General features: G+C 39.9%; 1 protein-coding gene across 2 annotated transcripts in view; it reads left to right on the forward strand.

The window, feature by feature from the left end:
- The window catches only part of cpeb2 (cytoplasmic polyadenylation element binding protein 2), a 120123-nt gene that overhangs the window by 62392 nt on the left and 39966 nt on the right, over positions 1 to 17765 (forward strand). The window contains exon 5 of one of the 2 annotated variants that reach the window (XM_043694490.2): positions 12067 to 12090. The exons of the other annotated variant lie outside the window; for it this stretch is intronic. Within the exon in view, the coding sequence (XP_043550425.2) occupies positions 12067 to 12090 (24 nt within the window). The remainder of the gene's footprint in view (positions 1 to 12066; positions 12091 to 17765) is intronic. 2 annotated transcript variants of the gene reach the window in all.

The raw sequence follows: 17765 nt of genomic DNA on the forward strand, positions 1-17765 counted from the left end.
CTCCACACAGACATTCTTCCTTTCTGTATGGGTTTCCTCCGGGTGCTCAGGTTTCCTCCCACAGTCCAAAGATGTGCAGGTCAGGTGAATTGGTCATGTTAAATTGCCCATAGTGCTAGGTGCATTAGCCAGAGGGAAATGGGTCTGGGTGGGTTATTGTTCAGAGGGTCGGTGTGGACTTATTTGGTCGAAGGGCCTGTTTCCACACTGTAGGGAATCTAATCATAAGTCTTTGAGCTGTAAGATTTAAAACTAAGGCCAGTTATTTCAGTGTTAACTCCCATTCTGGAGCAGTGAAGTTGTTGTTCTTGAGTTTTTGATGACTGGTTGTTGTGCAAGTTGCTTTTTCACTGGGCACTGACTAAGTTTGAGCGAGACCTGGACAGATAAGGCTTGCAGTATTCTTGCTGTTAGTTTATATTTCTTTGTTGTTCAACTTAGCTGTTAATATAGATCCATTTTGTATATTTCAGCCTGTTTCATTGTCCTTGTCAGTTGACTCAGCAGATAGTCTTTTGTCTTCAAATATGAGAATTTGTGCAAGTATCAGTCAAATGGGATGCCTGGTTTCACTTTCCTTGGAGGAATGATCATTTCAGTGCAGTCAAAGTATTCTGTATGTATTTCTTGGACTTGCCTAAACATTGATCAGGTCATCATGACAGCCATTTTAGGTCAATATTTGTTCTTTATAAAAATTGCTTTAGAATTTATTTGTGGAGACCTTAAGGATGGAAAATCACAAAAATTAAATCTTTTTAACCCATGTTTACCATTTATTATAGAAAGCAAATGTGAAGCAAGGAAAGTGTTAGATTCCATGAACGAGTTTGCAGTTGTGTTGAAGGGACGAAAACACAGCAGAGGAGTGTAGTCTAATACAGACTTCTAAATTTGTTGACATTAATAAATGTGAAGGCACCTAGTCGCATATTAACTTTTTAAAAATATAGGTGGTCGGTCTTATTTCACTGTAATAAGCATATCTCAAGGTTTGATAATATTTGATACGTATATGTGCATTGACAAGCAGTGAGGTGACCTTTTTAATGAGAAAATATTGTAAATCTACATGTGACCAAACATTATTGAGGGTTTCATCTGGACATCTATTTTATGTGGTAGGTAATTCTAGAGTATGACAGTTTGCTGAAGCAAGCAACTGGCTGAGTCTCAAAATTCCTGTATAATGTGCTGCAGAAACTATGACTCACTGCATTATATCATTCCCAAGAAAGGTCAGTCATATAGATGTTAAAAGAACGTGCCACACAAGGAAGAAAAACTCACATCAAAATTTCACATGGAGTTTACTCTTCACGCATCTGGGAGTATTCTATTTTTAATCTGATTGTTGTTTCAAAACTTCTTTCTGTGTGATTCATTAAATCAATTTGTTGAAGTGAATGTCTTCTGTCCTGTGCGTCCTGTGCATTCTGTCCCTATTGAAGATATGAATGCGGTTGTATTGTTCTGATTTTCTATGTAAGATGTTATATTAATATATTGATGTATATGTAGAAGGGAAAAAAATGAGTGGCCAGATGAAAAATATTTTGGAAAATGTTAGGTTGTACACTTTGGCAGGAAGAAAAGAACTTTCAAACAAAATATTGTTTAAAAGGAAAAAGACTGCAGAAAGTTGTAACTGCAGTTCATAGGGGTCCTTGGGCATGACTCTCAAAAAGGCAGCATCCAAGTTCAGTGGATCGTAGGGAGCACAAATAGATATTGGATTTAATTTCGAAAGGAATGGTTTATAGGAATAGGCAAACTTTACTAAAACTCTACAAGATACCTGTCAGATCATACCTAGAATACTGTGAGCAGTTTTGATCCCATTATCTAAGGAAAGACACTGGTATTTGAGGTAGTCCAGAGAAGGTTCACTAAGTTAATCCCAGGTTATGGATGAAATTACTTGAAGAGATTGAATAGGTTGGAATTTAGAAGAGGAGAGGAGACTTTATTGAAAATATAAGATTCCTGGGGGTCTTGGCATGGTAGATGCTTGAGGTAGATGGAGAAATTGTTTCCCCTTATGGGACAGTGTAGAACCAGAGGACATACTATCAGAGGAAGGGGTTGCCCATTGAAGGCAGGTGCAATTTTCTAGTGAAAATTCTCTCCAGGTTGTGACTTTAGAAATTCTTTACCACAGACAGCGTAGAGGTTGGGTCATTATGTATATTCAAGGCTGAGACAGATTTATTCAGTCAGGACATAGATTTATGGGGGTAGAAGGCAGGGAAGTGGAGTTGAGGGTTATCAGATCAGCCATGATCTCATTGAATGGTGAAGTAGACTTATTGGCCAAACGGCTTACTTATTCTCCTAAATCATGTGGTTTCAGGACTACTTGTACATGAGGCACCCAGTGCCTCAAATACAACTGAGTTCTCAAGTTCTATTTTGTTATCTCTGTTGTATTGGCAGCCCTGCCATTCTAATAAGTAGAACTGTTATTAAGTAAATTGGAAGGATGGCATGTGATATTTTCAAATGTTATGCTGAAACACATTTTAGGAAAAAATAAGCAAGAGGCAGGTGTTATGAAGTTGAAGGCGTTACTGTACCTTTGAGAGAATGAATGCTGTTCTGAACTAAGTTTACAAGCACCTGTGTATATGGCTAGATAGCAGTCCCAGAATGTACTGGAAAATTGAAAATATGTAACATTTGACTGTAAAATAGATACTTGAGTTTGGTTAAATTTGAATTGTCCTTAACCAAATCAGTTTAAATTATACCCCAGGATACTAAAGCCCAATCAAGTTTGAATTTGTTTTGCCAATGTTGAACCAATAGACGTTCTGATGTTAGGAGGTATAAAATATGGGCATTTTGAAAATTGGTCAGCGAGCAACTGCCATTGAGACAGAAATGCAGGAAGAGCTAACATCTTGCTCTCCAAGAAATTAGGAAACACACTCTATCAAAGGTACCTTTTCCATATGAAACATACTTAGAATAAGAAGAAAGATGATAACCCAAGGAAATCCTTGACTGGAAGAAAAAAAATTAATGAAAGGACTGCACAAAACACTACATAGGACAAACAGGAAGACCGCTAATGATCCGCATCCACGAACACCAACTAGCCACGAAACGACACGACCAGCTATCCTTAGTAGCCACACATGCAGATGACAAGCAACATGAATTCGTCTGGGACAACACTACTATTATAGGACAAGCCAAACAGAGAAAAGCCAGGGGATTCCTAGAGGCATGGCACTCATCCACAGATTCAATCAATAAGCACATCGACCTGGACCCAATATAAACGGACAGCTGGAACTGACAACCGGAAGCGGCAAATTCAAACCACTACAAATGCTGGAGGAAGGATCACAGAAGTGCTTCACAGGAGGCTCCCAAGCACTGAGGATGTCACCTAGACCGGGGACGAAATGTCTGCAACACAAATTCCCAGCTCTGCGAACAGAACCACAGCAACGAGCTACAAATCTTCTCTCAAACTTTGAAGATTTAAACCAGTTATCACAATTTACGGGATGTGACATAATGAGCATTTTAATTGAAAATAAGGATTTTCAAACTGAGACTCGTTTTTCCAATGAAATGTCGTTATTAACTGAAAAATATCAACTTTAAAGCTTTGACCGGTAACTACAGGTAGCACAATTTAATTGACTCTACTGGAATGACGCATTTGGAATATTGAATCTGTGATGGACTCAGTTTATTTAAAAATGGGTTGTCAAAGAATATGTTGTGATATACTGGTGGTATGATGGAAGTAAGTCCAGTGTTTGATATCATAATCATAGGCTAAGAATCATCATAATTTGAGTTTCTCATTTCAACCTTGTTGAACAGGGAAAATCAAGCCGCAGCAATAATATTAATCGGAAAAGTGGGGAAAAATAAAGTTTGACAGTTACTTTGTCTCTTCCAGTCTGAATTGGGGAAATACTGGAAATTGGTCACATTCTTAGCTGCTGGATTGGTGAAGAAAGGGAAGCGGCACAAAAAGAAACTTCTCAATATTTGCACTATTTCTTTGCTTTAAAATATTATGGTTTTGATTTCAAGTGTAAATTGGTGCAAGCTAGATAAAACTTCTCTGCCTAAGTCTTCTGCATATGGAAATGATGACAGCTTTTAACATTCGGAGGTTAAGAAGAGAATAGCCCTGTAGTGGATGAATGTGCACCACACTGGTTATCAGGATTAGTGGAAGCTGGAAGAGCACAGCAGTTCAGGCAGCATCCGAGGAGCAGTAAAATCGACGTTTCGGGCAAAAGCCCTTCATCAGAATAAAGGCAGAGAGCCTGAAGGGTGGAGAGATAAGCTAGAGGAGGAGGGGGGGTGGGGATATTGTAGCATAGAGTACAATAGGTGAGTGGGGGAGGGGATGAAGGTGGTAGATTAGATTACATTACAGTGTGGAAACAGGCCCTTCGGCCCAACAAGTCCACACCGACCCGCCGAAGCGCAACCCACCCATACCTCTACATTTACCCCTTACCTAACACTACGGGCAATTTAGTATGGCCAATTCACCTGACCTACACATTTTTGGACTGTGGGAGGAAACCGGAGCACCCGGAGGAAACCCACGCAGACACGGGAAGAATGTGCAAACTCCGCACAGTCAGTCACCTGAGGCGGGAATTGAACCCGGGTCTCTGGCGCTGTGAGGCAGCAGTGCTAACCACTGGGCCACCGTGCCGCCCATAGGTCAGGGAAGAGGGTGGAGTGGATAGGCGGAAAAGAAGACAGGCAGGTAGGACAGGTTATGGGGACAGTGCTGAGCTGGAAGTTTGGAACTAGGGTGAGGTGGGGGAAGGGGAAATGAGGAAACTGTTGAAGTCCTGGGGTTGAAGTGTTCCAAGGCGGAAGCTTAGGCATTCTTCCTCCAGGCGTCTGGTGGTGAGGGAGCGGCAGTGAAGGAGGCCCAGGACCTCCATGTCATCGGCAGAGTGGGAGGGGAGTTGAAATGTTGAGCCACAGGGCGGTGTGGTTGATTGGTGCGGGTGTCCCGGAGATGTTCCCTGAAGCGCTCTGTTAGGTGGTGTCCTGTCTCCCCAATGTAGAGGAGACTGCATCGGGAGCAACGGATAGAATAAATGATATTGGTGGATGTGCAAGTAAAACTTTGGATGTAGAAGGCTCCTTTAGGGCCTTGTATAGAGGTGAGGGAGGAGGTGTGGGCGCAACTTTGCAATTCCTGCAGTGGCAGGGGAAGGTGCCAGGATGGGAGGGTGGGTTGTAGGGGGAGTGGACCTGACCAGGTAGTCACGGAGGGAACGGTCTTTGCCGAAGGCGGAAAGGGGTGGGGAGGGAAATATATCCCTGGTGGTGGGGTCTTTTTGGAGGTGATGAAATGTTGGCGGATGATTTGGTTTGTGCGAAGGTTGGTGGGGTGGAAGGTGAGCACCAGGGGCGTTCTGTCCTTGTTGGAGGGGTGGAGTCTGGGGGTGGAGTCTGGGGGCGGAGGTGCAGGATGTGGATGAGATGCGTTGGAGGGCATCTTTAACCACGTGGGAAGGGAAATTGCGGTCTCTAAAGGAGGAGGCCATCTGGTGTGTTCTGTGTTGGAACTGGTCCTCCTGGGAGCAGATACGGCGGAGGCGGAGGAATTGGGAATACAGGATGGAATTTTTGCAGGAAGGAGAGTGGGAAGAGGTGTAATCCAGGTAGCTGTGGGAGTCGGTGGGTTTGTAAAAAATGTCAGTGTCAAGTCGGTCATCATTAATGGAGATGGAGAGGTCCAGGAAGGGGAGGCAGGTGTCAGATGGTCCTGGTAAATTTAAGGTCAGGGTGGAATGTGTTGGTGAAGTTGATGAATTGCTCAACCTCACGGGAGCACGAGGTGGCGCCAATGCAGTCATCAATGTAGCGGAGGAAGAGGTGGGGAGTGGTGCCGGTGTAATTACGGAAGATCGACTGTTCTATGTAGCCAGCAAAGAGAGAGGCATAACTGGGGCCTATATGTGTGCCCATGGCTACCCCTTTGGTCTGGAGGAAATGGGAGGATTCACTGGTTTGTTGAATAGTTTGCAATATTCTGTTCTAAAATGTCTGCTTCTGACTGTAGTAAATTGGTCATTTAAGCAAGTCTTAGAAATTTCTTTTCCTTTTAACTTGATGTCAAACCAAAAAAAAAGCATGGAACCAAAGTACAAATTTAAAGTTTATTATTGTACATTATATAATGTCAAATTTGACTGTAAAGTGCAGTGCAGATCTATTCCTTACCCAAGATGCCTCACTACACTTGTATTACATATTTTTTTCACAGTATCCATTAAGTTTCATGTCAAACATTCTCTTTGGCATATAATGAGGTTTTATATTATTTCTAGCCCTGGGTAGACAGTGGGCTTTCCCAATTTGAGCCTTGCCATTGGTTTCCTCAAGTGCCATGGCACTTAGTCCACAACCTTGAAGCTTGTCTGTTGGCAATAGTTGTCAGTCAGCTGTTCTTGATTCTGTGTATTGGAAGATCTGCAGGTTTTAGTCAAATCAAACATCTTTCATAAGAGTAGATAATCTCCAGCAGCATTTAATATTTTTCCCAATGTCCACCCCTGTAAACAATCTAGACAGCACTGAATCCTGTGTTGCAGGACTGATCAGGGTGAACCTTAACAAAAACCACTACATTTCTTTCCAGACCCATTTTGGAAAGACTTATTTGGGCAACAGTCTCTTTTCCACCACAGGTCCAGAAGGGCATTGTGTGGAATCGATAAGACTTGAGTGAGTAGGGAGAATCTTTCTCATTCAATGTAACGGCACTGTTCACCTCTATCGACAAAAACCTAGCCAGAAAAACAATAGCCAAACTTCTAGACATACAGAACAGGCAACAAGACGGGGAGCCTATCAACAAAGACTGCATACTCAAACTACTGGACCTGTGCCTCACAACACACTTCACATTCAACAACCAAATATATGAACAAATCAACAGCACACCCATGAACTCACCCATCTCTGGACTCTGAGCAGAAGCGGTAATGCAAAGGTTAGAACAGTCTTGCCGCAAATTCAACCCAAACTCTGGGTCAGATATGTAGATGATACCTTTGTAATCATTAAAAACACAGAAATAGAGAACACACACCAGATCATCATCGCCACACTCTCAGGAATCAGATTCACTAGAGAGGAGGAAAAGGACAACCAACTCCCATTCCTAGATGTGATGGTACAGAGAACACCGAATGGAGAATTCACCACAAAGGTATACAGGAAAGCCACACACGGACCAAGTCCCAAACTAAGAAAGCAACCACCCCAACACGCACAAAAGAAGTTGCATCAAGACACTGTTCAAAAGGGCCACAACACACTGCAGTACACCAGAACTGCAAAAAGAGGAAGAAGAACACCTATAGAATGTATTCGCCAAAAACTGATACCCGTGCGATTTCATCAACAGATGCCTAAGGGAAAGACAACGGAATGAGGACATGCCACAACCCAAAGGACTAGCCACACTACCATACACCAAAGACATTTCTGAACTGACAGCCAGACTACTGAGACCATTAGGACTCATAACAGCACACAAACCAACAGCCACTCTCAGACAACAACTCACCAGGACAAAGGACCCACTACCTAGCATGAGCAAAACAAAGTCGTGTACAAAATCCCATGCAAGGACTGCACAAAACACTACATAGGAGAAACAGGAAGACAGTTAACGGTCTGCATCCATGAACACCAACTAGCCATGAAACGACATGACCAGCTATCCTTGGTAGCCATACATGCAGATGACAAGCAACATGAATTTGTCTGGGACAACACTACTATTATAGGACAAGCCAAACAGAGAACAGTCAGGGAGGCATGGCACTCATCCACAGATTCAATCAATAAGCACATCGACCTGGACCCAATATACTGGCCACTGCGACGGACAGCTGGAACTGACAACCGGAAGCGGCAGATAGAAATCACTATAAACGCCGGAGGAAAGATCACCTGAAGCGCTTTACAGGAGGCTCCCAAGCACTGAGGATGTCACCTAGACAAGGGGGCGAAACGTCTGCAACACAAATTCCCAGTTCGGCAAACAGAACCACAACAACAAGCACCCGAGCTGCAAATCTTCTCCCAAACTTTGAGAATCTTTCTTCCTAGCAGTCAAAGTGCATCCTCATGCTCATTTGTAAGTTACGGCAGTGGTGCATCTGTCCAGGGAACATGTAGGCACGTGATTGAATGTGTTTTCTTTCAAAGTTTTCCATGTAGGACAGGGTGATTTGGTATGGTCCAACTGAATAGTGCTCCATGGAAACATAACCAGACCCATTTTTTGCCAACAACAGGGTTAAGTGGATCTTCAGTAAAAAGTGACATTTGGGCAGAATTTTTCCTTTCCCTGATTTATGAAGAATAGCAAGCAAGTTGGGAAAGCACAAAGAGAATGGAAACAATTCTCTACATATCTGTGAATGCTGAACTTGTCAAAATTTAAAATTGATTTTAAAAAAGATTAATAAGATTGTTGAGAGTTATGGAACCAGGGCAGGAAAATGCAGTTGATTGAATGATGGATTAGATTTAAGATGAAATCCGACTCCTGTTCCTTTGTGAAGTGACAAGTGTTGTATCGATGCAATTTCCTTCCTCAATATTCGTATAAAATGGTGATCTACATGGCTCTAACAGTTTTGGTAACTCCTTTTATATTTGATGTCGGATAAATACTTGAGCAAATTCATGCAGATACTAGAAATATGAAATAAAAATATTTATTGAACAATCCCATGGCTGTTTAATGTGAGTCCTAACTTAATCTAGAGTTCCTAAACTTTCTTTCTGCTCCTTTAGCTGAATTCCAAAGTAGCTGCTGTGTTTGGAGCTCCAGTAATAATCTGGCTGTGGTACTTCCCTATTGCACTCGGTGATTTGAAAAAGTTGCTTCTCTGGAAGAAAAATATTTATTCTTGTCTTGCCTCCAGTTCTTTGAATTCCCATCTTGTTCAAACTTGTAAAACAATCAGGTGTTAAATGGACTTTCCTACTGTGATCTAGAAAATATGCTTTCTATTAAATTGTGCTGCAATAACCAAACATTCACACTTGTTTTTGTAGATGTGACAAAACTATGCCAACACATCACAAAATTTACTATGCTTTGTGAAAAGTTCTTGCCACTTTTCTCTTTAATGAAACAAAAGAATATGCTGCATCTAAAGAAATCCTTTCCATAATGTTAGGGCATTTTTAAGCACTTCGTAGCCAAGATGATACTTTAGACATTTAATTGCTGTTTCACGTAAAGAAACATGGCAGCCGATTAGTGCACCACAAGGTCCCATAACCAGCAGAGCCAAGGAGGTCAAAGGCATCAATGCTTAATGAATGCTAAAGGTATTATTGTTGGTTATCCAACCAGCATAATTCAAGTAGTGGGAGCTACTTGAGGTCAAAGATTCTTTCCTTGCAGTTTATAGTAACTTTGCAAGATATTGTCCCAGCTGATAACAGTTCGATCTAGTCAATAGTGCACAAAGAAAAATTAATCTTTGTTACCAGACTGTAGGAAGTTTTCTGGATTTAGCTAAGTGGAGTATGATTTGCGTTGGAAGAAAATCAAATTGACTTTTTTTTTTCAAACTTGCTTGGAAATGCTGAAACATGCTGATTGACTTTCATGTGTATTAAGCACCTAACTTGATTCTCTTCTCCTTTCTTCTCCCACCATCAACCAAAAAAATCTCCAATCATCTCCTCTAAATGCAGTTTGTTTTGCATATAATTTGTCTATTCCTAATACAGCATAGGTTGTGTTACAAGCAAATAAAGAAATTCCAGACTTTACAGTATATAGGCCAGTACAGAATCATAAGAGTCTCTTATGATGGCATGCTTTGGCATAGATCAACTTTAAACTAGAAAGAGAAACTACCTTGTATAAAAGATTTCTCATTCCTTGGATGCTCCCACATTTAATCTAGTTAATAAACCCTTTGAAGCACAGTCCCTGCTTTTGTTAAGATGTTTGTTGAATGAAGTCATTGTTAAACTAAAATATTAATTTACAACATGTGTAAGAGCCAAGATGGAATTGTAATAAGGTGAAGCCCAGTAATTGCTGTCATTATAATCGTGAAATTGACGGCAATGCTAGCATCCACATATGGGCAGTTAAGTGTATAAAATATACACTTGTTAAACATTCCCACTATGACAAACTTCCATAGATGTTTGCAATAATTTTAAAATTTGGTATTCTATTGTAATTCCATGTGTGCCACAATCATCATTTTTTCACTTTGTGAAACGATTTAAAAGTAAAGCTTGAGCAGCAGCTTATAAATCCTAGTTTATTGTCTGAGAACTCTCAAGTCGATTGCTTCACCTGTTTGATGGCATAGCACTGTAACCTGGCCAGGATGCATTTCATGTCAGGCAAGAGGATGTCAGTGCCACACTAATCACTAAATCTGAAATGTTATGAGTGTTCTGTTTAGGAAATGTGTATTGTTCAGACCAGATTGTTGAAATTTTAATCTGGTGTAGCACTTGCAGTATCTTCTGTGTATCTGGACTTTCATTACCTGAGGGGTTGTGAATAAAGCGTAATACCATGCAATCATCAGAAAGCATCCTATGTTTGACCCTATAATGGAAGGAAGATCTTTAAACCGGTTGAAGATGGTAGATCCTGAACACTACATTGTGTGCATGTTACTCTGATGTCCTGGAATTGAAATGGTTAGTCTCTATATAGGCCATTTTTCTTCTAGATAAGGCACCAGCCAGTGGGTAGGTTTTTTCTGACCTACATTGCCTTCAGTTTTATTGGTGTTCCTTGTTTTTTTTAATGTCAATGGTGGTCCATCTTCCTTTGGTTCATGAATTTATTTCTTTGATCAAAGGCTTTACATTTTAGGGATGTGACTGTTTTGGTCAAAAAGTGTCCATTTGAGCAGCATTTAAGAAGTTATTGGTTAGTAAATGCTACATGATCACCAACAGGCTTCCATCACTTGCTAATGATTTGGGAATAGGCTAATGGTGATTGGATTATGCTTGTGCCTTTTTTATTTTGTGGGTAGGACATATTGGACAATTTTCCACAATGCCAGGTATATACCAGTATTGTAGCTGTGCATGAACAATTTTGCTTGAAGTATGGCTAGTTGTCTAGCAAGACTTCAGTAGTATATATTCATGCTCCCTGGCTTTTCACATTTATTGTCATTCTAGATTCATTGACTCTAACTATGGCAAAGCATTTTAGTATTACCTTCTGAAACTCTGCTAACAGTGACTTCCATTATTTGCATTATGTTGAAAAGCATTTGGTTGTTAGCAACTGTTGAGTCTAACCATGTTCAATAACATTTATTAGTTAATCTGGGGGGAAAACAACTGAACAACATCACTAGTTTTAAGAATACAAAGAAGAGAAGAAAATGATTCAGCTTGCTATGATAGTACAACTAAACTTCTAAATTTTAGTGGGCAAGGGCTCCGCCATAACTGTTGTCTTTCTGGTTATACAAGATTTTCTTGTTTTCCTCCTTTCAAAAGTGTTTTATGTATGGAGTAGTAACCTCCTTTCTGTTCAAGGCTGCTCTTTTTGTTGTCTAGTGAAATTTATACAGATTCTGGGTGCCTAGAAACCCCTTCATTCACCAGATAAATTTGTGCTCCCAAAATACCATATCGTCAAGGAAAATAGTAATTCTGAAATATACTTTGCCAATTAGTTACTAATCACTCACATTTATGTTTGTTACTTGTTCTGCAGTGGTGGATACTAAAACTATTTTGAAGAATTCTGCAATTAATACAGGGTTTGATCTAAAGATTTAGTTAACATAAGCAATTATTGATAACTTAATCTCACCTTTGCTATTTTTGTTGATGACTTCTTAAAACTCCAGTCTTGTAGAATTACAGCTGAACAAAATTCAGTTGTGTCCTTAGAGGTGAGAGTGGATTCATAAAACCAATCAATCTTTTCTGTTTATAAAGATTCAATTTTAGTTTGCTTACCATAGAATTTGTGAAATATAAGTGCACACTGATGAATCCTATTTATCCTTCTTTGTTTGCATGCAGCAAGAAGTTATGGGCGAAGACGAGGTAAACATTTGGTTTTTAGTGCTGGTTTGTAAATGAATCAATGTGACTCGATAACCAATCACTAGTTACTTGTGTTGATTAATTGAATACTGATTTCTCATTAGGTCTGCATGTACAGAAAATATCTGCATGATCATAAAGCTGCACTTGATGCTTCAGAAAAGTAGTTATACTTGTGGATTATGTTTTTATAAAGCCCTTCAAGAAAGAGTAGGGGCTCTAAATTTGCATCATTACCCTGGTATAGTACAAAACAGTATGACAATCCATTCAGTTGTCGGAGTACTTTTTGCTCAAGTTGAGTTTTCCTACCTGGGGTGTTCTTTCCATTTGGTGGCTTTTTAAAATATTTGCTCAGACGGCCTGATTTGGCATCCGCTCCTGCTTCAGGTTAAGGTGCAGACATTGCGTGGCCAGTGTTGCAGTATTCTGTTGGCAAGCATGAAGGGATATTCAGAGCAGGACTGACCTGCCCCATTTCTTTCATTTCCAAGATTTAATGTCATACAAATGAAACTGGTTGTCTAGCTGAAAACTGCAGAACTCAGAATTTGAAATGACAACTTGCTGATTGTTTGAATAGTCTAGTAACAACGACTTGGTAACCAGTGAACTGGATTTTTGGAAATTCCTCAGCAAATCTGTTCATTGCCCCAATTATAATTGTAGTATTTCCTTTCCATTGAATATGTGTTAATATTATCAAATGGTGAGTTAAAATTAGTTTCCTTTTGCCTCCCCATACTTTCTGAAGTAACTCCTGCTGGAGGAATGTTGTGTCACAGGTACTGACAACTATAAAGGTCTTGCTGATTTGGCCATTCCACAGAGGGAATAATTTGAGTAGAGTCAATATATGGACGGTATCACAACTGACTCCATCTCATCCTCTCCCAATATCCAATCCTGTTTTCTGCAAGGGCCACCAGGACCATAGCTTTTTTTTATTTTTAGAAAGATGTACCCTCAAGTCAATGAGGTAAAATACAATGAAAGATATTATGTAGCCCAACTAATGTGCATGTTGGTGTCAGCTAACTGCATAGGCCAGGAATTGAACCTGGAAACATTTTTGGGATTCCATACCATACTGGGCAGTGCTTTTGCCCAGTGTGGACATAATTTCTAATATTTCTAATATTCAACATTTTAATAGGGATATTTTACAGCTATGGATAATTTATCCACCTGATTGATTGACAAATAATGTCAATCGTGCAGGTGATTGTTTTCGTTCTTACCAATGAGTTTAATAAAGCTAACTGTTGGCAGGATACAAAAGTCATGTGATGAATTCAGTATTATCCTGGCTCAATCTTAATTTTGTGTGCAACATTCTCCTTTACAATATAAAGTAAAAAACAGAAGGTGCTGGCAGTACTCAAGTTCAGCAGTATTTCTGAAGAGAGAAGGAACATGAACATGTGACTTCAGGACTAAAGCAAGGTCAGAATGTGGGTTTTACACTATTTGAAAGGAGGAGGAAAAGAAAATGGGAGTAATCTAGCTGTTTCTTCTTTACCCTGTAGTCTAGTAATTCATGCATGTTTTCTCTGCAGGTTTACTTGCCTAATGGCAAATCCAGAATTATTTTAATTTCATTGGATTGTAAGCATTTGTTACATATCCTTAATTACCCTTAAGGTAGTGTTGAGTTGCTGCCATGAACTGCTGTACTTTGCAGTATGGATGCACAGTGCTTCTTGGGAGAGAATTCCATGATTTTGACCTAGTAACAATGAATTCAGTTATATAGTTCCAAGTGATCTGTGACTTGCAGAGCAGTTTGCAAATTATGGTGTTGTCATGTATCTGCTATCCTTGTCCTCCTGGATGACACGTTACAGGTTTGGAAGGTGCTGTTGAAGGAGGATGTTGAGTTGCTGAAGTGCACCTTGTTCATGGTACACTTCATCTACTGTCACTAGTTAAGGGGAGTGAACATTTAAACAGTGAAAAGTCCTGATCAAGTAGGCTGCTTACTGTGGGATGGCATTCAAGCTTTTTCAATGTCAGTGGAGCTGCATTCATCCAGGAAAGTGGTGAATATTCCAATGCACTCCTGACCTGTTTTGTAGATGGTAAGCCATCAAATGGCTTGGTGGGGTTGAAAAATATGTTACTCGCCACAGCATCCGCCACCCAATGATCTTCTGAATTTTTAGTGGACCACCCTCTTTCCCCCAAGATGAACTTGAACTACTTCAATAATACTGTTTCACTATATCATTCTAAAATCCAAATAAATAAAATAAGATTAAGAATACTATCTTGGGAGTTTTCCACCGCAATCCTAGAATAACTATAAAGTGACTTTCGCTTTGTATCAATTCTAAAGGGATAGAATGACTCCAAAAATTGGGACCATTATTCTGGAAAGCAGTGGTGTGAGACCTACTGGCGGAAATGGTATTGCAACTACTATGACTCCAATGTGGCTTTGGTTCTCTGACTACCTGAACAATAATATCTGGTTTAGGTAACACTAAGAAAGATGTAATACAATTGAAATTGTCAGTTGGAAAATATATTCCTTCAGTTATTTTTACCCTTGAAGAGGTTCATTTGATGCACATGTCCAGTAATTTCTTGCTGCCTGCAGCGTAGCAGTTTGAGTCACCCAGTTTCACTGAAATAGTGCCTAAGTGGAATTTGATAGTGTAATGCAGCCTGTGTGGATAATTTTGTCCCAGGTTGATTTTTGCACTGTCATTGCTCTGTTACGTAATGTTCGGAATATTCACAGCCTAAATGCATATTTTGTTTCCACCTATGTTTGTAAAACCAGGGTAGAGTTTAATTTTGTGGAGTTAAGTGTAGTTGTGTCCTCTTAAATTTGCCAAAACCACGAATGATTCTGCAACAGAATTCTGTATAAGGCAGTCTGAACACTCCTGAATGATATTCACTTGGCAGCACAAGTTAAATGAATCTAAAATGTATGCTGAAAATCATCAACAGTTTGGGCAACATTTATGTCGAGAGGCATTGTTAATATTTCAGTTGAAAATGTTGATCATAATAAAGATTTATCAAAGTTCAAAATTTTGAAATGTTTGCTGCTACTGTCTTTCAGACAGCCATGGTTAATTGTTCATATCTGCCCATTAACACTGCCTTTACGCCCATCTTTTGCTTCCTTTTTTGGTCCATGCACTGTCATTCTCTTTATTTTTTAAATGTCTTCCACCCATCACAGATTTCCCATTTTAATCTTTAATCCCCTTTCATTGTCTCTATGCTTAGTCATGCAGCAGAGAAGTGGCACTTCAGCCCATCAAATCTGCAATAACATATCTGCACTAATTGCAACTTTCCAATACTTGGCCCCTAGCTTTGAATATTATATTTCATATGCTGATCTAAGTTTTAAAAGTTGAGAGGGATCTCTACTACCCTGCCCAGACACGATGTTCCAGATTGTCGTCGTCATCTGGATAAAAAATATCTTCAAATCCCCTCTAAACCTCCTGCCCTTCATCTTTTAATGTTATAGCCCTTCTAATTGACCTCCAACTAAGGGGGACAGTTGCCTCCTCTCCACCCTGTCCCTGCTCCTCAGAGTTGTGTACGCCTCTATCAGGTCCCCCTTTTAGCCTTCTCTGCTCTCCGTATAACAACCTGAGCTTATCCAACCTGTCTTCATAGCTGAAATACTACATCCCAAGTAACATCCTAATGAATCTCCTGAGCGTTCCTTCTCGTAAAATTGCGTCCTGACTGTAATAGTGACCCGATCTATACGCAGTACTCTAGCTACTGCCTAACCAAAGTTCTGTACAATGCCAACATAACCTCCCTGCTCTTATTATCTGTGCCACAACTGATAAAGGCAAGTGTCCTATATGCCTCCTTAATCAACCTGTTGACCCGTCCTGCTGCCTGAGGGATCTGTGGAGACAATCATTCTGTTCCTTTGAATTTCCTTGTGTCCTGCCATTTATTGAGTACTCTCTTGTCTTGTTACTTCCAGACTGCATCACCTGACACTTTTCAGGAATACAGTCTATCTGACTAACCTGTCCGTATCTTTCTGTAACTTGGAACTTTTTCCTTGCCATCAAATATCCCACATCAGGTGGTTATTCGTGGCAGGATTTCTAAAACCGATATCACGTTGCCACACCTCTTCCAACAAGCCACGATACAATCGGGAACTAATTGTTTAACTTACTGTAGAGAAGCAATGACTGGAGAGAGAGAGAACTAAACCTTAGCTGTTGAGCTGCCTTCTCTCAGGCTAACTGGCCCACTGATTCATAATTGGACTGTTGAGTCATCATTAGGGACTATGAAGACTGGCAGATGTCATCCTTGGTTTCGAGGAGATGTCAACAGTGGCTTGTTTTAAATGTGTTATCTTCTACCAGTTCTGTGTAAACATCATTGACATAGGCTGCAGGTTTTATGTAGAGTGAAAAAAGTTCATGACCTGAGTATTTTCAACATTTTTTATTTTAGAGTTCCAGCATCTTTAGTATTTTGATTTCAAAGAGAACTTTTTTCAGACTAAAACAAAATGCATTGATATCAGTTGTAAAATAGCTTGTAGATGCTTCAGTTGCTTTTATGCAGCGGTGTTTGTATCTCACCCTGAGCATGTAATCAGCTTAAACTGAAATTAATACATTCTACATTTGTACTTGAAATTTCTGAGTCCATGCTTCTGTCTTTTCCTGGTTTCTTTATTTTTTTTTCTGCTGAATTAAAACTGATATAATTAATAGAGATTCTTCAAATGAAATGCCAGCATCAGCTAATATTGCTAGCTGGAGATTTAGATTACATTACATTACATTACATTACATTACAGTACAGTGTGGAAACAGGCCCTTCGGCCCAATAAGTCCACACCGACCCGCTGAAGCATAACCCACCCAGACCCCTTGCCTAACACTATGGGCAATTTAGCATGGCCAATTCACCTGAGAACGTGCAAACTCCACACAGACAGTCACCTGAGGCGGGAATTGAACCCGGATCTCTGGCGCTGTGAGGCAGCAGTGCTGACCACTGTGCCACCGTGCCGCCCAAATTTGAGGACTACTTCCACTGACTTTGATTTGTTTTATTGAGATTCTGAAATAACAAAGCACAGCAAAGTGTTAGCGCTTTTGAGAAAGAATTCTGTTTGAATATTACAATAACTCAACGTTCAACCTTTGAACACAATATACTCTGTTTACAGTTTCCTCCTTGCGGTCTGTTGAATGATCTGTTGTCTTCTGGTAGGAATAGATGTGCATCCTATAGAGTAAACAGTGGAGAGGAGATAGTGGTAAAATTGTAATGTTATGGACAAAGAATCCAGACCCCTACAGTGGTGTTCTGTGGACATTTAGTTCAAACCTCACCTCGACACAATAAAAATATAGCAATAAACACTGTCGATTATCGTAAAAGTCCAACTGGTTCGTTAATGTTCTTTTAATGAAGGGAATATTCCATCCATGTAGTTATCTATTAACTGCATTCTGAAAATTAAGAATGGGGAATAAATCCTGGCATACTTAGTATTGCCTCCATTCTGTGAATGTTTGTATTTTAAGTCAGTTTTTGATATAGGATGGAGATGTACAGCTAAACTGTGATGATTACAAGACTTGTGCATTTGTCCCCTTTTTCTGTCACATCTGTTTTTAGTCTCCTTTTGTCGAAAATATATACTGTTTTGT

The sequence above is a fragment of the Chiloscyllium plagiosum genome, unplaced genomic scaffold, assembly GCF_037043375.1.
Source record: "Chiloscyllium plagiosum isolate Xiang-an unplaced genomic scaffold, Cpla_swu_hap1 HiC_scaffold_1, whole genome shotgun sequence".
NCBI classification, from domain to species: Eukaryota; Metazoa; Chordata; class Chondrichthyes; order Orectolobiformes; family Hemiscylliidae; genus Chiloscyllium; species Chiloscyllium plagiosum.